The 21,891-nt window shown below is 54.5% G+C and overlaps 1 protein-coding gene across 1 annotated transcript; it reads right to left on the reverse strand.

Moving 5' to 3' along the window:
• Positions 1–18,765: 18,765 nt before the first annotated feature.
• Positions 18,766–20,587, reverse strand: TLX3 (T cell leukemia homeobox 3). Its single transcript, XM_058035082.1, has 3 exons — positions 20,167–20,587; positions 19,541–19,784; positions 18,766–18,976 (listed from the first exon to the last, which is right to left on the reverse strand). The coding sequence occupies exons 1-3, from the start codon at positions 20,579–20,581 to the stop codon at positions 18,766–18,768; spliced, it is 870 nt and encodes a 289-aa protein (XP_057891065.1). The 5' UTR covers positions 20,582–20,587.
• Positions 20,588–21,891: the final 1,304 nt, after the last annotated feature.

The raw sequence follows: 21,891 nt of genomic DNA on the forward strand, positions 1-21,891 counted from the left end.
CCCCCCTGCCATGGCCATGTTCCTCCTTTGGAGCAGCCACAGAGGCCCTGAGATTCCTGGAGCCTGGGTGCACTCAGTTCCTTATCAGCCTGGTGTGTTCATCAGTCACACAGCCCCAACGTCCAAAGATGCTTGATTTCCCTCCAAGAGAAACTGAGTGCCTTTCCTGCAATTTCTGCTCTATTAATACTCCCAGAACTGAGGTTTACCTCTCTGACCTGGTTTTGGTCAGGCTATTCCATACCACCTCATGTCATTGTTGGAGCCAGGGAAAAGGGACACTCTGGCTTCTGAGAAGAAGCACAGGGCTCCCAGTGGGAAAACAGGGCAGCGTTGTCCACACTTCTTCCTTGCTCGGGGTCCCTGTGGATGCAGCCTGCTGCACACAGCCAGAGTGAGGTTATCTGGGACAGCCTTTGGCACCTGCCAAAATCCTGGCACCTGAGAGACTTGGGAGGCAAAAAGCAGGGAGCACAGCACTGGGAGGAATCTCTTGAATTAAATGGAGGTTGTGAGGATCTCAGTTATAAATTTAGGTTAATATCAGTTAAACATCAGTCTAGTGGGAGCAGATGAGTTGCAAACCCATCTTTAGGCAGGAGGCTGCCCACTGTGCTCTGACAGACCTGCCCTCCCCTTCCAACCATGGACAGCTACAGCCCCCAGCTCTGCAGGGATGTGCTGATACTGAGGGATATCCAGCCCCTCGTCCCACTGTGCAGCACATCATACACAGCAAAGTTTTCCAACACAACCAAGGTACTGACCTGACAGCTCAGCACCCGGGAACAAATGACTGGGACAGCCAGAAGTATCTGCACTGTTCAGGGAAAAGGGAGGTGGGTTTCCATTTTTAACACTTGCATCCTCTTTAAAGCTTTTTCCCCCACCTAAAACCTAATATTAATAATGATGGCTGATCCTACTTTCCTTGAAGTAATGCCAATTTTAATGCATTTTTTTAATATAACTATAGTGCTATTGAGGAACAAGTAGTAAGTGATAGATACTTTAATGCGAGTCAATATGTATTTGTATGTGCTTTATGACTTAATCAATATTGCTACATTAGCAAGAATAAATATGGTGTTTCCTTTTCTGTCCTTGGAAAGAACAAATAAGGAAAGTCACATGCTGAAGTTTAGGAATGAATAAAATCTCCACATTGCCCAGACAATTCAGTAAATTTCTTGACATTCATTTGTTCTCCAGGGCAGAGGAAATACATCCTAGGCCACACAGCCAACACTGAGGACTCAGTCTGGGACTCCAGTTCAGGTTTTTCACAGGGAACTTCCTAAGAGGAAATTTAAAAAGGAAACAGGCCCCAGTAGACATGCAGATCCACTCCAGCATGCTGAGTGTCAAGGGGAAAGGCTTGGCACCCTGAGCAATGAAGGCTTTTACTGCTGAGGAGCGAGAGGAGTTCACCAACCTTTCCCAAGCTGTGCCTGGCCCAGCACACTGGCAAAAGGAAATGACAGAGTGATCCTGGTTTACTACTGCTGCAGACATTTACTGCTCCAAAAGCAAAGCTTGTGACGTGGATGAGACATCCAATTTTGTAATTGACACAAACTTTTCCATCAATTATTTGTTCTGGAGTACTGGTCTCATCCAATACAGCAAGGAAGCCCAGCCCCAGCAGCAATACATTCATCTTGGACTCAATGTTCCCAAAGGGCTTTTCCAGCCTAGTTAATTCTGTGATTCTGTGATCTTACACATTCTACACATTCATCCTCCAGTGGCAGGCCTTCAGCTGGAGCAAATCTGCTGGGAATGAGCATTCTCCTCTGCCCTTGCTGCCCCTCAGGTCAGAGTCACACTGCTGGCATGTGCAGGTACTTGCCCTAGGTAAGGCATTCGCTGTGCACCATGCAGGGAGGGAGATCCAGCTCGTGTCGTCTGTGCTTGAGCACCCTGATGGGATGCAGCACAAGACTGGCTTCTGACACTGGCTTTGAGTATCCCCAAACTGTGCCAGAGAAGTCTCACTCCTGTCAGGGCTGCTGGGAGACAAGTCCAGGCAGCATTCAAGAAAACAACAAAGATCACAGCACTTGTTCCTACTCCAAAATCCCCCAAATCCAAGCAAGCAATATCCATTTCTGCTCAGAATCTTCGTGTTTCCAATATCACGTTTTGGGGCTTCATCTTGAAGACACTAGTGAGATGTGCCCCCCAGGCACATTCTAGGGGGTTTAAAGCAGGATCTTAATTTATCTAATCTGACTAAATACCCTCAGAGCAAGTCTCAGCAGTGACCAGTGTCCCTTGATGTCCCCCCACACAGCTCCTTTCCCAGTCACGCCATCCATAGAGTTGTAGAGGGTCTCTCACTTGAGATGCTCATTCCAAAGTTCAATATTGGATGGATGCTGTGGTGCCTTCCCTCCCCAGCCCAGCTCTTTGAGGGCTCCTCTGTCAGCAAGGTGCATCTGAGGTACTTGGCACTTGAGAGGCTTTTTGATGGGCTCCTCTTGAGGAAATAATCTCTGAAAATTCAGCCACTGCTTATTGCCTCTGCCTTTGGCTGCCCCCAAGCGGGTTCTGTCTGCATCCTCTGCCACTGGCCTTCTGAGCTACTTAGAACATGGACTGCTTTCCTAGAACTGGGCTAAAAGGTTGTGCCAGTGATGCTGGAGCTCTGCTAAACCCACCTGGGGCTGGCTGCTCCCAGCCCAGCGGCACCAGCTGAGTTAAATGCAGTCTCTCCCCCTGCACTGGGTGTCTCCTGCCCTGCTGTCACACAGGATAACCCCCACGGCTATCCTCCTGCCATTCCAGATTTACTCTGCTTTCCATGGGGTCAGAGCCTGACCTTACATATCGCTGAGCCAGGACTCACATAAGGGCAGGAGAAGAGAAAAAAAAATCTCCTCTATCCTCAATTTGGAGACTTTGGCAGCATTTGTTTATTTTTAACAGATCACCACCACCACATTTCAGCCCTTTTCCTGTTGTGATCGTTAGAACTTTTAACTGGATCATAAATCTTTTATTAACATTTAGTATTATACTAATTAAAACTGTTCCATGTATGTATTATTAATTTCTCCAGCACTTCTTGTGAGGGTGATGGTTTTAGCTGGCTTAGCAAAATTCACCATAGTAAATAAGGAGAAACTAATTTCCAGGCAATTAGGCTTGCAGAAAAATAAGTTTCTTAATGAAGGGGATGATCATTACAAATTTTACCTAAATAAACAGTGTTTCTTAATGGTAACTCTTCAAGCTAAGTAAACAGATTGGTGTGGTAATGTCCTAAGCAATACTTAAATGTAACTGTTTAATAAATTGGTAAATTACTCATTTCATCTTAGAACAAAATGGTAATACTGCAGTAATAACCTAGTATATATTCTGTAAATATGAAGCATTATCACTTTAGCTCTGAAGAAATCACCACAGTGATATGTCAGCATTGATCTAAAACTGCAGCATTTTATCTCAAGTTTATTACCCATTTTTGAGAATTGCTGAGATTTTCAGAGCATAATGGCAATAAAAGAAGATTTTAAAAAGCGCTTAAATGTGCATAAGTTAATCAGAGGTATCCTCAGGGGGAAAAGGAAATTTGGTAAAACATGAATTATAAGCATCATTTAAACTTACTTTGGACACTAGAGATAATAAATGGCACCATAATTTAGAAATAGCTTTTAACATCAATGACTGTAAGAGGCACTTTACTGTTCATAAGAATTGCAAAGCAACGGTGCTGAGGCCAATTTTATTAGCCATTTTTTCCTTGATAAAAGCAATACAACCATTTCCAAAATGAGCAGACAGGAACAAGAGTTACGTGTTAATATGCAAAATGCATTTCAGTTGGGGTTTTGAGTGGTTTTTTTTTTTTTTTTTTTTTTTTTTGGTTTTTTTGGTTTTTTTTTTAATAGCCAGCAATAAATTTACCAAAAGATACAGTCTGGAGACAATTGAATGATCATTGAAGAAGAATAAAGCCTGCTCAGAGTTTACATGTTTGGGAAGAGCGGATAAGAGGAGGGAAAGAGAATCGTTCATACATCCCTATTTACTGGGGAATGTCGCAGCACTTCCGAGCTCAGGGGAGCCGCCGTAAATCAGCGGAGCGGCGCGGCTGGAACAAGGCTTCTCCGTGCGAACTTTTCCCAGCCGGCAGCGCACGCCGGGCTCGGGGCCCGCACAATGCCCTATTAACGCGCCCCTCTGCCGCGGCAGAGCCCACAATGCAGCTTTCAGAGCCGTCCCTCAGCAGCCCTCGCACCGATAAATTCTGGCGAGGCAGGACAAGAGCGCCTTTGAGGAGCTGCAGCCCGCGCGTTACCGGGGTCCGGCTGCCCCGCCGCGGCTCCCGGCAGCGGGACCGGCCCGGGTGAGCTCTGAGCCCCTCCCGGGGAGCGGGACCGGCCCGGGTGTGCTCTGAGCCGATCCCGGGCAGCAGGACCGGCCCGGGTGAGCTCTGAGCCGATCCCGGCAGCAGGACCGGCCCGGGTGAGCTCTGAGCCCCTGCCCGGGCAGCGGGACCGGCCCGGGTGAGCTCTGAGCCGATCCCGGGCAGCGGGACCGGCCCGGGTGAGCTCTGAGCCGATCCCGGGCAGCGGGACCGGCCCGGGTGAGCTCAGACCCGCCTGCCCGGGCAGCGGGACCGGCCCGGGTGAGCTCTGAGCTGATCCTGGGCAGCGGGACCGGCCCGGGTGAGCTCTGAGCCGATCCCGGGCAGCGGGACCGGCCCGGGTGAGCTCAGACCCGCCTGCCCGGGCAGCGGGACCGGCCCGGGTGAGCTCTGAGCCGATCCCGGCAGCGGGACCGGCCCGGGTGAGCTCTGAGCCCCTGCCCGGGCAGCGGGACCGGCCCATATGAGCTCTGAGCCGATCCCGGGCAGCGGGACCGGCCCGGGTGAGCTCTGAGCCGATCCCGGGGAGCGGGACCGGCCCGGGTGAGCTCTGACCCGCCTGCCCGGGCAGCGGGACCGGCCCGGGTGAGCTCTGAGCCGATCCCGGGCAGCGGGACCGGCCCGGGTGAGCTCTGAGCCGATCCCGGGGAACACGGGCCGGTATCGCCCCGGGCTCAGACCCCGCTCCCTGCCCAGCCCAGCAGCACAAAACATCCGGACTCGGCTTTACCCTGAGGCGCCGCGCGTATGCTCATGGAACTGGCGAACAAATCCAGCTCAAGAATTAAACTTTAATTTAATTGGTTTCAGACTACCCCCGAGTCTCGAGAATAAGAGAGATTAATATTCTTGAGACTTTCCATGTCTGAAACATCCAGGATCCTTGACACATGAAGTAGCCCTGCTTGGCAGATTGGGCTGTTAACGCTGAAACTCAGGAGAAAGCAAATATCTATATTTTAATTATTTTACTCCTGGCCACTTAGCATAATCAAGATCTAACTACAGTTCTTATCCCACACTGCCAAAACGACTCCTTCATGGTCTCAGAGCTGCTGGGAGCAGTCTCAGTTCTCCAATTTGTCCCCCACTAATTTCTGGGTTGTGATGTGGTTTCACACCATCCCAAGATAAAATAAGGTCACTTGTGTCATTTCTTAGGGAGCCAAATTTAAGCCATTTTGGTAACAGGCTGTTGGCTAATTTTCGATGTTGGCAAAATTAATTCAGCCACTGGAAGAGCCACAGGACAAAACCTGAAGCTGTTCAAGAGAATATGGGAGGAGCAGAGAAACATCACACTTATTCCTGAAAACATCCTCTGCTCCAAGACTTTGCCTTGGCTTCCAGCAACGCGCATTTCCAGCGGGAGAGATCCCTCTGGAAGTAAAGACAGAGGATGGGAGCCGTTTGTTAAGTTGAACGAAAAGAAACCAGGAGGTGACGTGAACCTGAGTCTCCTGTATAGGACTCAGCAGCACTGAGTAAACAAGTGTGCCATTGGTTCCAAGGGCTAGAAGCAAGAATTATACAAATCTAGGGGAAAAAAAAACCAAACCAAAACAAAAACAACAACAAACAAACAAACAAAACCAAATCCACAAAACAAATAAACAAACAAACCAGGAGCAATATATTAATTTTTATTGTGGTTGTGATTAAGTACTTAAATTTTGAATCGATTCTTCATCATTAGGGATATTTCATTCAAGACTGGGTTACAATTTAAACGAATTATCTTAGCTCAAATAAGGCTTTATTTGGGAGAAATTTAATACCTGTATAATTAGACACTGAATTAAGATGACCTTGCCATGGAACAACTACATTTTAATTTACTCTTCATAATTAAAAGCAAATCTCTAAATACCTAAGGCTGATTTTTTTTAAACACCCATTTAAATCTTCCTGTTGTTCTAAGCGAACATCTGAATACGCCGGAGGTTGGTACCGAAAAGCGTGTAACCCTGAGATCCCTTGAAATCTGGAAATACATTTTTAATTAGAGAACTCAGGTGCTGTACTCCGTGAGCTGGGCAAGCCCGGCTGAAGCAGCGAGCCTTGCAGTCCTTTTTAGAAGCAGTTTAAACACCGGAGGCATGGGGAGACAGGAGGATGGACAGACAGGCTGTGCCCCCCTGAAAGGTGCTGCACCCCTCGAGCTCCCAGCAGGAGGAACAGCGCCTGTTTTACAGCTGGTTCCTGTGAAACCAGCTCTGCCATACCGTATCTGGCATCAAAAACAGCAACGTGGAGCTTGGCTTTTGCACCAAGACAGCAACATTTCCAGCCTCTCTTTCCCCTCCCCATTAGCGGGGGGTTTGGCTGTGGCGCTAGAAGCAAGCCTGCTATTTTAATGCCACCATAGAGGCAGGATCTGCGCGCTCGGGTGTGTGTTCGCTCCCTGCAGCTGTGTGCAGCTCAGCCCGAGGCACCCCCGGCAGCGCCGCCCTCGGGGGCTCGGGCCCGGGGGGAGCGGGAGCCCGGGGGGAGCCGGAGCCGGGGGGAGCCCGGGGAAACAGGAGCCCGGGGGGATCCCGGGGGGAGCCCGGAGGGAGCCCGGGGGGAGCGGGATCCCGGGGGAACAGGAGCCGCCCCCGCCGCAGCCGCAGCCGCCCCCGGCCGGCGCTCGCTCCACACCAGCCTTTGGACCCGCCACCAGCCAAACCGAACGCACGCATTTGTGAAGATGAAAACTCAAACTGAAACGTGCACTGAAACATTTGGCAACCAACGGGATTGTGAAACGGGGCCCGTGAGCCAGATTTTCAGTAAATCAGAACAGCTCTATGAACGCTCTATCCCAGCATACAAGGCATCGTCGAAGAGCTCCGAAAAGACCTGTGCAGCAAACATCACGACACAGCGAGTTCCTCATGCTGCCCCGAATCTGACAGACCCTGCTGTTCCTGGCACTTAAACAGAGAGAAGGGGGGAAATTCCCTCCTGGCTCTGCCTGGGCTACGACAGGGCTGATCGGGGGTACACAGTCCGAGTTTATTGGTGTTATTCAGAATTCACTTTGGCCTCGACACCAAAGCTGACTGTTGGTCGAGTACTTACTGAGCTCGGTGCAGAGGGCTGCATCCTCGGCTGGTTCAGTCGCTTTCAGCCCATTCACTCCCTGGCAAGAGCGATGCCAATTCCGATCAAACCCTATTGTACACTAATGACATTCAGGCGGCACCAGCCAAGCGCTGGGAGCAGCTGAGCTCTCCCACTGCCTGGTGGGTTCAGGAAGAGTTACAGGTGTAGGATTTGGCTTGGCTGCTTTGTTTTTGCCTCATCTATTTTCATACATGTTTGAGCCTTCCATGACACGTCACTGAATTCCAGACACAAAAATTATCTTAAAGGAGATTTATTATTTTGGGATGAAGAAAAAAAAAAAAATGCTGCTCTCTACCCGAGCGAAACCTATAAAAGGTACGAGCTCGACCCTTCCGCAGCTACTTTAGGAGCCGTCCTGCAGCACAGCCCGCATCGGTGGGTGTCAGGGTCCCTCCGGAGCGGGGGGCAGCGCTGGCCGCCCCCAGGGCTCGGTGCGGCGGAGCTGCCGCGGGGGACGGGCGCGCAGGCGGCCGAGCAGGTGGCTGCACACGCTGCCTCTCCCACCTGCTGCCCCGTGCCGAGGCACAATGAACTTGTCAGGCCGTGCTATTGTCACCGAGAGCAGATGTCGGCTGGGCAGCGCGGCCCCGCTTCGCCCGGCCGTGCTCCAGCCGCTCGCTGCGAGGCGCTGCTGGAGCCGCTCCTCGGAGCTGCCCCTTGTTCGGGGGGCTCGCCTGCGTTTCCTCGGGCCCCGTTTCTCTCTCTTGCTTCCACCCACTTTCTTCAGCTGTTCCGTAACCCCTGCTTACTGCGCTCTGCGGGATTTTTGGGTCCTTCTTGCCGAGTTTTGCCCTGTTTGCTGTTTTCTGCCTTGCCCGGTGGGATGGTGATTTCTCCACGGAGCTGTCCCAGTGCTCGCTATGTGCGAGTGCACCGTGCACTCCCTCCCTGCCCCTCAGCAGGAACTCATGCCGAGCGATTTCCATTTCTAAGGCAGTACCTGGTTGCTTGCTCACATACAGCCCCATTCACTGAGGTTTTAAACACACAAAAAAAAATTCCTTTTCCGCCTGAAAGTCCAGCAGAGCCCCGCAGCCCAGCTTCCCGTTGTTCCAGGCATCCTCTTGTCTCTTCCTCACCACTGCAGCTCTGCACAGCCCTTCCCCTGCTCTCTCCCAGGTGCTCCCATCACTCCCACTTCCAGCTTTGCTCTTGTTCCTTCCTGGCTTTCCCCCTCCTTCTCAGTTGTCTGTGCACGCTCAGAGGGCTGGGATGTCTCCTTTCTCTCATCTCCCCCTGCAGCTTTCCCAGTTGCTACATTTCCATCCCTTCCTGCCCTCCAGTCCCACCAGCTCGTGCTCCATTCCCTTTCAACCCATCAGAGTTTTCTCACCTCACTCAGTGCCACAACCGATGCAGTCAGTGTGGATCACACCTCGTGCATTTCTGCCTCTGCCCCATTGTTAATTTGAATTTATAAGAAGGAAAAGTCTTGGCCAGAGAAGAAGACAAGAGCAAAGCAACAAACACCTCCGAGAAAATGAGCCAGCACTGTGGGAGGTGTTCCAGCTGCAGCTGGGAATCTGGCCTGGCATCCAAAGCAAGTCAGGAAGCAGAAGTAAACAGAGATGGACCAGACTGAGGGAGGGTCTCTTTTTCCCATCTGAACTAGTGAACAGTGATTTGTGTTGTATACATCAGCCCAGTTTCCTCTGGTTTCGCTCCCACCCATGGAAGTCTCATCTGTAGGACCACAAGTCTGGATGCACAAAGGACTGACAGACTCTGCTGTGTGTGGTGTCACAAAGGCCTTTGCAGACCTGTCTGGGGATCCTGCAGAGCAAACAGGGGAAACTAGTTGTTCATGTGAACCTTGAGCAGCACAGGAGGTAAAAGCTTTAACAGGAAAGAGAGATTTGTGCCGGAAGGATCTCCCTCAGAGCAGTTTGACAGAGTCAGTTGCACAGGGCTTGGAAGCTCCAAGAATGTTTTTGGAAAACGGCCTGCAGCTTGAAGGAAAATCCTGACATGAGGAAGGGACACAGGCTGCTTTATTTTCCTGCTTTATTCCTTCTGGCAGGCAGAAGGGGCAGTGGTTTCACCCCAGCCCCTCCATGCAGCAAAAGTTCATCTTTTCCCCTCTGAGCACTTGGCTGCAGACAGAGAAGGTCAACTTCACAGAGATCAATGTAGGAAAGCCACGAGCATGACAAGGCAGAAAAAAACCCCTAAACCCCTACAATTTCTACCCTTGGTTTAGAGGAGGATCGCATTTCAGATTTCCAAAAAAGGTCCTGCAAGCATTTCTATCCTGAACACTTCACTTATTTCAGGTACTCCAAAATATTTCAGCCTAGAAAGGGTGGAAAAGGCTTTTTCCCTGCTCAGGCTTTCAGGTCCACCATTGACCTCCTGCTGAATAAAGGGGACAAATTCGAGTTGAAAGCATTCCTGATGAACAGTCTGAGGACAGGGGAACCTCCACAGCCCATGACAGTCTGGAAGCAACGCTGGGTACAGCAGCTGCTCCGCTGGAGCACCGAGAGGCAAAGCTCCCCAGTGCAACACGACAGCTTCAGCGAGCGAGTCCCCAACTGTGCAAACTGCTTTCAGAATCAATTACCCATCTCAGCTTCTCTGGGCAAGAAGCAACAGCCCACTTTTTTTCCCCTTCCAACCCGACAAAAGAGAACAGAGCAACATTAGGGTGCTGTTTGAGCCCTGAAATGCTGAAGGGGTCTCTTGGCTCCAGGCAGAGAGCAACCATGCACCTGTGCAGAGAGGAAAGTTGGGAGCAGGGGGCTCAGAAGCTGCCAAAGCTGATGGAAAATAAAGGCTGGGGAGCTGCACAACACCAGAAATAGGCAGGCTGTGACCTGAGGGACAACAACATGTGCCTCAGCCAGGAGCAGAAAGGCAGCATGGAGACAGGATGCCCACAGAAGACATGTCACAAGGACGAAAAAGGGTATTTTTAGAAACTCCGGGAAAAGCATGACTAAGTACTGCTTTGAAGTTCTACTCAGGAGCACAGATTAGGGTAATCCATGATGCAGGGTGCAGGACTGCAGCTCCCCAGGTGCCAGAACCAAAACAAGATTAATTACCACAATTTCTCTGTTGCCTATGAAGGAACCATCTCCTTCACATCACCCTGCAGATGCATCCACCTGCCTGTGTCCATGTGTCCATGTGTCAACCTCAACAGTATAAAAGACATAAGAAAAGGGATTTGATGAAAGATCTAGAAGGATCACTGTTTCCTCTTCCCAGTCTACAGTTCTGTGACAGCTAAAGCATCCCCATCTTCTCTGTGCTGCTAGAGCCAGAATTGGGCACATCTGGGGGGCAGGAGAAGAGCTGGCATGGAGGAACAACCTGGAGCCTCTGCCCGTGGCTGCAGTCAGGAGGCTTCATCCCAGGTTGCCTTGGAATACCTTTTGTCCCGATCTAGAAACATTTTAGCTGTGCTGAAATTCCCTATTTTCCAGATGTCCAAGAGAAACACAGCTCAGGCCATGGTTCATGACATACCTATCTGCAGCAATGACATGAGAGAAGCTACTGTCCAGCCACTGCAGCCTCATGCCCTCCTGGCAGGGTGCCCACCTGGTGAGGCCCACAGCACAGGCCCAGCCCTCACAGGTGCCCTCAGAGCTCTTGCTCCATCCCACCAGTCCAAGGGAGTTGAAGGCTTCTTTAATTATTAACTGTTTTGCTTTGGTTTCCCTCTTTACTTGAGAGCATGGGCTCTCTGGAGGCCAGGAGCAGCCTGAGAGGGCAGCAGCCCTGGTGGGAGCAGCCCAGGAGTGGCACCAGCCGTGCCCACCTGGGGCTGGCATTGCCCTCAGGCTGCTCCCCTACCAGTAATGGGAACGGCGTGTGCAGGGGAACAAGGGGCTGGAATGTCTTTACATTATTCCACCAATTGAGCTCTCAGGGCCATGTCCTCAGCTGATGTAGAGCTGGGGAGATGCACTGAAGTTAATGGATCTTTGCTGATTTACACCCTCTGAAGGGCTGGCCCTCTGCCTTGTATAAAAGCTGCTGAACGTTCCAGCAGCCCTGGTGTTTAACAGCTCCATACTGAGCCAGCCTTCTCTATCACTCCAGTCCATAAACCACAAGCTTTATTAACTAATAATTAGTCCTTCAGTTAAGTTTCAGGGTCATGTTTTAAGAACTGCTGCCCTTAGAGCTAGTGTGGAGTTTTGAAGAGACCTGAAGCAGTGGAGAGAAGCAGAGCAGAGGGGCTGCCAGGCTGCCCTGAAGATGCAGAGGGTCTTTCACAACCATGTTGGCACCCACTGCCCTGTGGGAGTACCTGGGAGTTCAGCACCTCGAATTCAAGCTGAGGGATCACTCTCACAAACACAGAGGTGATTTTAACCCCATAATTTCAACAAGGCTCCTGAGCTGTGCAAAGATTAGTTTGGGTGCAAGTCTCTGCCTGACCAGGGCACAGTGTAAATGCAAACTATAAAGCAGGGCCCAAGTGCATTGAGCAGCTCAGGCACAGGGCAAGCAGGATGATTTGGGAGGACAGACTAACAGCTACCCTCATTTTTTTTTCAGTTGTACAAAATGACTAGTCAGGAAAATACTGTGAAGCTGAGTCACATCCTTCCCTTGTGTGCTGCTCTCTGCATACCTGGGTGTCACAAGTGTCCTGAGATGGGTAACACACTAGTCCAGTTAGGAGGCTAAGCTTGGGAAGAATGGTGGATAAAGCCATGAATAAAATAGGATTTTTCTAATAATAGATTAAACCACAACTTCCCAATCTTTAGCTTCAGCTAATGCTCCTCTTCTTCCTTCTCTGTCTGGACTGAGTGAAGAACATCGAGTGCCTTTCTGCCACCAGAAGGAATACAAGTTCTGCACAGAGCTGGGGAATCACGACAGCCTAGCACACAAATGTTCTCAACAAGGAATGTAATACAGGCAGCTCTCACTGAGACAGTTCTTGTGCAATAACTTAAACAGTACAGATTACTACTTGGGGAAATAAAGGAAAACATAACTTTGAAACTTGAAAAGCTCTTTCTTTGTTGTAATCAATTGCAATAATCCATGTCAGTGATTTAGATGAAGATCAACTTTACCTTTCTTTGCTGATGACACAAAACTAAGAGCAATAAAAAACTTAAGTGCATTTGTGCACAACTAATGGATTGGATGTGGCATGTGCCAATGGAAGTCGGTATGTATAATGCAGCATATACTGGATGCCAAATTAATGGGATCATTTGGGCATTCTGGAACACTTGTGGCATTGAGTTTAAGTCATTTAAGGAGTCTGGCAGGGGTTGATGGCCTTCTGTTTTCAAAAGATTGAGGAAGCCCAGTACTTCTGTAGGCAAGCCATGGTATGAATTTTATCCCCGCTGTCCAGCTGCTGCTCAGTCCAAAGATGAGAGACAATAAAACCAAGGCAGTGAGATCATGCCTGGTATCCCTATTAAGAAATACAAGAATGCAGATTCACCTGAACAGAGAGCTGGAGGTTCAGGCACACAGATGGCCCAACCTCCTGCTAAATGTGAGCGCCTTCACCGGGCCACAGGGCTCACACCAATCACCATGGCACTGCTTCCTACTTGGATTAGTTCATTTAGGAGAAAACTGGTCACAGCATGGAGTGAAATGCATCTCACTGCCAATGTGCACCATCCAGAATTACCTGATGAGCTGCAGAGGTTCATTCAGGGAGCTCAGATGTGCAGCAGAGCTGGGGACAGGGCAGTTTTCTCCCACCCACCCATTCCAGCAAACTGGCCCAAACTAGGGGGAGGCACAGGGACAGAGGAAGCTGGGGCTGATCCCTGTGGTCCTGCCACTGGGCAGAGCAGCAGAGAAGGACCCAGCAAATTGCACATGCTGGTAATAACAAAGGTCCTGCTCTCTCGGCCTCTTCACATGGAAGTGGGAGACGTTCCTCAGAGGTGTAAAATCAGTCCCTTGAACTCCCAGGAGGAAAATATTTGCAGGCTCAGCTCAGAACATTCATCAAGGACCAGCTCAGCACCCTTGATATCTATGTAGATACTGCAGATGTTACTGGGAGATCTCTGGAATCCACTATCCACAGGCAGATTTCACTATTTGCTTTTTTTTTGTCTTTTGAAGAATGACCTAAGTCTGAGCTTGTGAGGCTGTTTAGAGTCTGCACAACTCAGCACCCCAGCAAGCTCAGGCCCCGCTCAGTGAAGCACAGTCTGGACACCCAACACCACCTACTCCAAAATGCCCAAGGCCAGGCTGGATGGGGCTTGGGGCAGTCTGGGCTGTGGGAGGTGTCCCTGCCACGGCAGGGGTGGAACAGGATGAGCTTTAAGGTCCCTTCCAACCCAACCCATTCCATGATTCTGTGATCCCACAGTTTGTGGGGCTGAGGTGGAGCACAGCTCACACCCCTCCTGCACAAGTGTGGAACTCCCATCTGTGCTGCCTGAAGAGCTCAGAGCCCTCTCAATGTCTCTGCTTGGCACTCCCAGCATTTCCAGCTCCGGGCACAGCCTGCAAAGGACACATGGACAGTTCTGAATAAATGATGCAGAGATGCCTTTAGGCAGCTGCCTTATTTTGTCACAGTGATCTGGGAAGACTATTTTATTTCTTATACTTAAATTAAATTAATGGGAGTATTTATCGAAATACCATTACTGCTCTGATCTTAACAATAGATTTTTAAGATATCTGAAATGTTTAGAAATGCTGAGACCTTCTCAAAAAGGGGGGAAACGCACATAGGTGCCAAACTACCACAAACTGCACTATAGCTCTGCCCATCAAAGCCACCTGGGTGCCAACCAGGAGGCAAATCCAGATACCCAAAAACAAGTGGGCACCAAGTAGAAATATTTATTTTGCTGCTGAGTCAGAAAAAAGATAGGAGCTTAAAAGACTCAAAAGACTGGGCAAGGGAAACACACAGCATTGAAGGGAAATGCTCCAAATAGCCTAAACCAAGGGTGTAAATACCTCTTCCTCAAAAAATGCCCACCTGCACAGAAGCAAATACTTCACCCACCTGGTCCAACTCAGGCAGCACATAATCTACTGACTGAGGAGGAACAGCTACATGAGCAAGTGCTCACCTGAGTGAGTCACAGCCCTTAAATTATCACTCCTCAGCAGTGGGGATGATTTTGGTGCAGAAATAAATGCTTTGAGGAAAGTTCAGAGGTGTGATGTAAATCTCAGTATTATTTATGTCATCTATAAATGAGCTGAATTATGACCTAGCTGAGCAAAACACTTTTGTAAACCAAGCCATTGAATATTGTGTAGTTTGCATGTTTAATAGGACCAGGCTTTCATCACGGAGAGGAGGAGAGCTAATAACCCATTGATTTTAGGGCCCATTTAGGAAAAGAATTGCCTATACAGATTTGATCACCATGCATTACTTTGTAACATCTAATACCCTGGGCACAAAATAATGCTGAGAGAGGCAAATTGTGGAGCCATTTTTATCCAGAGTGTTTTTGCATGAGGGCATGGCACAGGGGCTGCTTTGGGCTGGGGCTCCCAGCAAAGGCAGGAGGAGCTCTGAGGAAATGGTTGATGTTCCTCCAGTTTGCCAAGCTCTGCCTTCTGCATCCACCCACGGAGCTGCTCAGCCCTACCCGGGAGATCATTCACACAAACAATTAAGCAAAGCTTGGAAAACAACCTGTCCAAAATTAAGTCCCACTGACAGTTCAATAATCCTTAATTCTCATTGCATTTTTCCATCCTTGTTCAAGAAAGTGTTTCTGGGCTTAAGACTTCCAAACAGAGGAATTTGGGTACATAGAATGGGCTTTTCAAAACATAAATTCACAGAGGTATTTCACTTGCAGATTTAAGACTGCTTGGGAAAGATCCAAATGCTAAGAATTATCAATTTCATAGCAGCATCAAGCATCAACAGATTAAAACTCAGCTCGATGGGATGTGCAGCATCTTCAGCACTCTCAGACCACATCTCCATTATGACTTTGACTGCCTGCCCTGAAACAGCCACGCTGCAGTGCAGCTGCAGGAGCTCCTGCTGTCCTCGCCCTGCCTGCACACCACGGATCTCTTCCTCGGCTGCCTGGAGCCCTTTGAGGAGTCTCCCAGGGACGTAGAGGAGCATTTAGTGATGAATGGGGGGGTGAGAGACACACAATGCTCCCCCGCGCTGCCCCACAGCCAGCGGGGCCGGTGCTGCCAGAAGGGTGTTTCAGAAATTGGGAAGGCAAACTGCTGCCCGTACACAACAGCTCCACTTTAGTTGTCGAGCACAGCCCAAGTGCAAAATGTGGGCAGGACAATCAACAGGATCAGGACAACAGCCAGCCCACCCCAAAAATGTGTCCTCTCCTCCACCGGGCACCCAAACGCTTCACAATTACAATTCCTGGGATGAAAAGGCTCAAGCTGGGTCTAAAGTCTGTGCAGGTCCCTTCAGGCATCTCTGTCTCTGTTGACAGACCTTCAGAGAGACACGGCAGGGATCGTCAGACAATCCTGTCACACCTGAACCAGGCCGGCAGGGAACACTGCTCTCATTCACAGGGACAAATACCCTGTGTTTGCTCCAACTGGTGTTTCCCTGAGGCTCCTGTAAGCACGGGATTAACTGGGCAGAGCAATTGGAGGGAACCCCCGCTCGTGTCCCCCTCAGCATGTCGAGCCCCGCACCGCCCCCGCTCTCCCGCCGTGGGAGCCGCGGATGCTCGCGGAGCCTGCGCCCCTCGTCCTCACACAGCCCAAAACGCGCCTGCAGGCAGCTCCTCGGGAACAAAGGCACCCGGCACGGACACCAGCCGGCCCAAGGCAGCGCCCGGGACGTAAATCCCGCTATTTGATGGCTACTCAGATGGTTGAAATGGAAGTTTGGTTGTGATTTATGAAATCCTTTGACAAATTGGGGTGCCCTGAGGCTCAGTCTCGCTGCCTGCGGCACAGCCCATGGGCAGCAGTGGCGAGGGGACCTCCTGGGCTGTCCCTGCCGAGCTCGGACCCACTCGGCACTGCCGTTCATTACAGGGCATTACAGCACCCCGTGGCTTTGCGCAGGATCCTCGCCCGTCACAAAGCCGGCTCCTGAAGAGCGCGGCAGCGTTTTGTTCTCCGCAAACACACTGCTCCTGGGCTTACAGCAGTTTGGGGAAAACTGCAGGGAAATCGGGAGCGTAGAGGCTTGTAGTTGTGGGATGTTCGAGCAGTTAAAGAACAACGACGTATTGAACAAAACGCACTTTACAGATGTTCGACGGTGCAGGTAGAACGCAAGACCAATACACACGTGAACGTGTGTGCCCGTGTATTCCATCCCCATTCGGAGCCGGATTCTTCCCCGCTTTCACCGACACTGGGGTTTCTCGGGCAGTTCTGTGTGCGGTACCCGGGGCTCTCTCCCTCTGATGCTGATGCGGAGGGAGAGGCCGAGGGCCGGCAGCCCCGGCACGGCGGCGGAAGGGCGGCGGATAACGAATGCACCGAACGGGGCCGGGCTGGGGCCGGGGCGCAGCGGTGGCGGGGAGCGGCTGGGGACAGAGGACCGGCGTGCGGCCGTCCCTCGCACTCCGTCGCCCGGTATAGATTTCCCCGTTGTTTTTAATTTTTTTCCCCACCTCGAGACCTCCCCTCGATCGGTGTTTCAGCTTGGGCTGCACATTCCGGCTGGCGGATGGCACCGGTCGGGCCCAGCACCATCATCCTGGTGTGACTGGATTTGGCCCTGCCGTGGGCCCTCCACAGCCTGCCCCCGACAAACGCAATCGACCGGAGCCCGTGCCCTGGTACCGCTAAGAACCAGTCAGGGAAATTATTTTCTCCATCCCTGGTCCTGCATGGCTGCCTGGTCCTTGACTGCCGGGACGGGCGAGCCCGTTCCACCCGTGCAGCCTCCCGGTGAGCGGGGCCGGGCTGCGGCCGAGGCAGCGGCAGAGCCGCTCTGCGGGAACGCGGCCGCGGCAGCGCCGGCTCCTGCCCGTGGCCGGGGGAAAACCGCCTGGTCGCGGCTGCTTTCTGAAAATGTCAGTTCTGCAGCTTCCTCCGTTGTTGGAGGCCGAGGCACCCGGGCCCGAGAACTACGGGAGGTCGTTCTTAAAAATCCCCCCGCACAACGGGGCTGGGGGCGAGGACCGGAGCCTCGGCCGCAGCCACCGCCGTCCCGCTGGCGGCGCAGAAAAGGCAGCAAAACGAAAACCAGCGGGCTCCGCCGGCGGGCGAGTCGGGACCGCGTAGCTGATGGGGAGAAATTACCGGGGACCGGCGGGGCCTACACCGGCGCCCGCACTCCCCCCGCCCGGCCACCCCTCGCTCCCCCGCCGTGTCCCAAAGCCGGGATCGCTCCCGGCCGCTTCTCCCGCACCGGCGGAGAGCGGCAGCGCCGCGCACAACCGCGCCCGCCCCGCGCCGCAGCCCCGCTCCGAGCCCGTCCGCCGTCCCGGCTCCGCTCCCCGCTCCTCTGCCGCCCCCGTTTCGGCCTCTCTCCTCCGTGGCAGCCGAGGCTCTGCGGCGGCCCCCGGCCACGGCCCGGCCCGGCTCGGCTCGGCTCTCCCCGGCGCGGCGGCAGGCAGAGAGCGGAGAGACATTTGTAAAGAAAACGTTTATTTACACGTCTCGGCAAGTACAAAGTATTATACATGGTCTGTGTCAACCCCAAATCTTCTTTATTATGAAACATAAGGCGCTTTCTCGAGAGCCGGTGGCGCAGGGAAGCGAGCGCTGTTTCGGGGCGCTAAAGCTCATCGGCTGGGAAGGTGAGGACAGAACGGCGTGTGGTGCCTGGAAGGAGCCCTTATTACTACGGTGAATAAATTACAGCTGACATTAACTTCACCTGGGACAGATGGGAGCTACCGCTTTTCAGTTTAATAGGGTTTCCGAAGCTAATGAGTCATCACCGGCTCCACCGAGTCCCCTCCGCTAAGTGATAGGGAGGTATTTTTTTCTTTACACTATCCTCTGAACAGGAAAAAAATAGCCTTTTGTTCCAAAGCCGACACAAAATACCTATGTTCAGATTTCGATATAAATAATCGAGGTTTTATATAATTCCATATTAATAGTGCCCAAAATCTCGATGCATAAATAAATTAAAGTATTAACACTTCTTACAAAAAGTGACATATTTCCCTTCCTAGTGGAACATCGACACAAATATACAAGCGGCTCCTCTCCGCGCCGGCCTCGGGGAAGCGGCTCCGGTGGGACCCGGTCCCGGTGTCAGCCCCGGGGGCGCCCCTCGCCGCCCCGCCACCCGCCCCGTCGGGGGAGCCGCGGCCCCGGGGCAGGGGGAGCCACCGGCCGCGCTCCGCGGGCCAGTCCGCTGCGTGCCCCGTCGGCCGGGCTCAGACGAGCGAGGTGACCGGGGGGATCTTGGCGCTCTCCTCCTCCCAGGGCTGCAGGTTCTGCAGCGCGAACAGCGACGAGTTGTGCAGGCACAGCGGGTCGGGCTGGATCGACTCGTTCAGCGACTTCTGGAAGGCGTCGTGCTGCAGCTGCAGCATCAGCCGGCTCGCCTGCTGCCGCTCGGCCTCCCGCTCCTCCGCCGTCTGCCGCCTGCCGGGGGACACGCTCAGCCCGCGCCCGGACACGGGCCACGCTCCGCCCGGGACTCCGCGGGCAGCGGCCGGCCCGGGGCCCGGCGGTGGCGGGAGCCAGGCGGGGCGGCCGGCGCGTCCTTCCGGGGCCAGCACCGCCGGGCGGCCGCCGCTTGACCGCCAACGGAGGGACTGTGGGCAGCGGGGAGAGCCTGGAAACCCGCCGTCACCCAGTAATCCCGTTTCCAAATATTCCCCCTTTTTCTCCCAACATTCCCGCGATTTTTTTTTTCAAATTGTTTCCCTGTTTCTTCCAAAAATTTCCCGTTATTTCGAAGAATCCCTCGTTTTTACTAACAATTCCCCGTTTTCCGAATGGGGGACTATCGAAAAAGAAATATATAACGATAATAACAATAATAATTATGATCGTATTATAATAAAAATTCACCCCAAACGGTTTGCCTGCCAGCAGCTGGCAAGGGGGGCGACCCCGGCCGGAGCGGGACTGGCAGGGCGGCGGGCGGGGGACGCCGCCGGGGGCAGCGGCAGGACGGGGCGGCTCCGGGGGCACGGGACTCACCGCCACTTGGTGCGCCGGTTCTGGAACCAGGTCTTCACCTGGGCGTCCGTCATCTTGAGGGACTTGGCGAGGGCAGCGCGCTCGGCCGAGGCCAGGTACTTCTGCCGATGGAAGCGCTTCTCCAGCTCGCAGATCTGCACCCGGGAGAAGGATGTCCGCGGTTTCTTGCGCTTCGGCGGAGTCCGGTTCTGGTAAGGATGCCCGATGCGCCGTGTCACGGTGAAGGGCGTCAGCGCCGCCGCCGCTGCCCGGGGGGGAAGCACAGGGGTCAGCCCCGCGCCCGCACGGTGCCGGCCGCCCCCCGGGGCCGCCGCTCTGCCCGCCGGCCGCCCGCGCCCCGCCGGCCCCCGCAGGGACCGCGGCTCCCCGGGCTCCCGCTTCCACCTCTCGTCGAACAGCTACGGAGACGAGCGGGGCCCGGCCGCCCCCCGGGGCGCCCCGCGCTATCCACGCCGTGAGGAGAGCGATTTTTCGCTTCGCTGCGAGCGCGGGGAAGGGAAGCATCCAGCGGCCGCCTTTGCTTTTATTCTTATTCGCATTACTGTTATTATTTCGTTTTATATTTTTTATTGGCCCTTTCGTTCGTTGTCGGGAGCCGGCTCGCGCGCTCCGCCCCGGCGCCTTACCTGTGAACCTGTCCTTGACGAAGCGCCGGCTGCTCTCCATCCAGGGGAAGTTGAGGCTGCCCAGACTGGGCACGGCAGGCATGGCCGGGATGGCGCTGGAGATGGGCGGCGGCACGGCCCCGGGGATGGGCCTGTGCGCCGGCACCCGGATCACGCCGGCCGGGGCCAGGCTGAGGTTCACACTGTACGATCCCGAGTCCTCGAAGGGCGCGGCGATGGCCGGGAAGGGGGCCGGCAGGGCCGGGTAGGGCGCACCGCCGCGGCCGCCGGGGCCGCCCAGGAAGGTCGCGCCGTCGGGGCCCCGGGGGGGCGGCGGGGGAGCGCTGTCCTGCTCGGGGCTGTTGAGGATCTGGTCGATGCCGAAGCTGATGGGCTCGTGCTGGTGCTGGCCCTGCGCCGGCCCCGGCGGGTCCATCCTCGGCGGGTCCGTGCTCCGCCACCGCCGCCCTCGCGCCGCTGTGGAGGCGCCGCCGCTCGCGCTGCGCTCGCGGCCCGGCCGGACCCGCCGCCGACACCAAACTTTGCGGAGCGCGCGCGCGCCGCCCCGTCACCGCCCGGGGGCCGCCGCGCGCCCCGCGCCGCGTGCGCCCCCGCCGCCGCCATTGGCCGCCGCCGCCCGCCCTCCGCGCGCCCATTGGCTGCCGCCGCCCCGCACCGGCCTCGCGCCCGGGCGCGGGGACCGCCGCCGCCGCGGTGACATCACAGGGGCGCGCGAACAATGGCCCCGCGCGGGGCGGGGGCGGGGCCGAGGGCCGCACGTCGGGGGCGCCGCTCCCGGCCCCGGCCCGGCCCGGCCCGCACCGCCCGGCGCCCCCGGCCCCGCCCCACCACGGCCCCGACGGCCCGAGGCCGCCCTACGAGGCGGGACTCCGTCCCCGCAGCCCGCGGCTGCCCAGGCCCCTGCCCCGACGGCAGCGCGGAGCGGGGGACGAGGCCGTTCCCGGGGCCAGCCTGGGGGGCGGCCGGAGCCCTACAGGGCGAGATTCCGTTTGGGTTTAATTTATGGAGCCTGGCGCGGCTGCCGAGCGCGCTGGCAGCCGGTCCCTGACGGCCGAACGGGACTCAAGGCGTTAACAATTAAATAACGCTCGGTGCATTTACTTAGTTCTCTCTTATAAAGGGAAATGAAAACAGGGAATAGAATTTCCCTGTTAATAGAATGTAATGGCATTTGATCAGCACCTGGCAGGGCGAGCCCGGGATGCCGGAGCGGTGACAGGAAGGACTTGATTAGTTTTTAAACCTTTGTATTCAATTACAGCAACGTTCCCAATCGTTTCGCCGGCAGCGGCAGCGAGCGGGACGGACCTGCCGGGCCCAGGCGCCGTGCTCGGAGCCCCGCGGCGGCACCTGCGGGCCCCGCTCCGCGCGGCTCTGCTCCGCGGCGGCCCCACGGCAAAAGCGGGCCCGGTGTGCCTTTTTTGAGACCCCGGTGCTCCGCAGGGGTCGCGGGGTCGGAGTAGGCTCCGGCCCGACGGGGTCCGACGGCCGCGGCGAAGCTGCCGCCCGGAGCTCCCCGGCGCGGGCCGTCGAGAGCGTTTCCCCGGCTCACGGCACCGAGGGACACCGGCCCCGCCTCGCCCGGCCGTCATTAACGCCACCAGTAAACGCCCGATCCCCCGGCGGGACCGCCGGATGCCACCCGCGGCCCCGGCGGCCCTAATCGGATTGTCCCCGCTCGGTGCGACGGGCAGCGGAGCCGCCATCAGCCGCCGCTCCCCGGAG

Source organism: Melospiza georgiana, chromosome 15, assembly GCF_028018845.1.
Source record: "Melospiza georgiana isolate bMelGeo1 chromosome 15, bMelGeo1.pri, whole genome shotgun sequence".
In the NCBI taxonomy this organism is placed as follows: domain Eukaryota; kingdom Metazoa; phylum Chordata; class Aves; order Passeriformes; family Passerellidae; genus Melospiza; species Melospiza georgiana.

Excerpts from the sequence above, each read along its gene's own strand:
- TLX3 (XM_058035082.1), bottom strand. The coding sequence starts at position 20,581 with ATGGACCCGCCGGGGCCGGCGCAGGGCCAGCACCAGCACGAGCCCATC. Across the intron at positions 19,785-20,166 it reads CGTCAAGGACAGGTTCACAG|CGGCGGCGGCGCTGACGCCC; the intron begins GTAAGGCGCCGG and ends CCCCCCGGGCAG. Across the intron at positions 18,977-19,540 it reads AACCGGCGCACCAAGTGGCG|GCGGCAGACGGCGGAGGAGC; the intron begins GTGAGTCCCGTG and ends GTCCCCCGGCAG.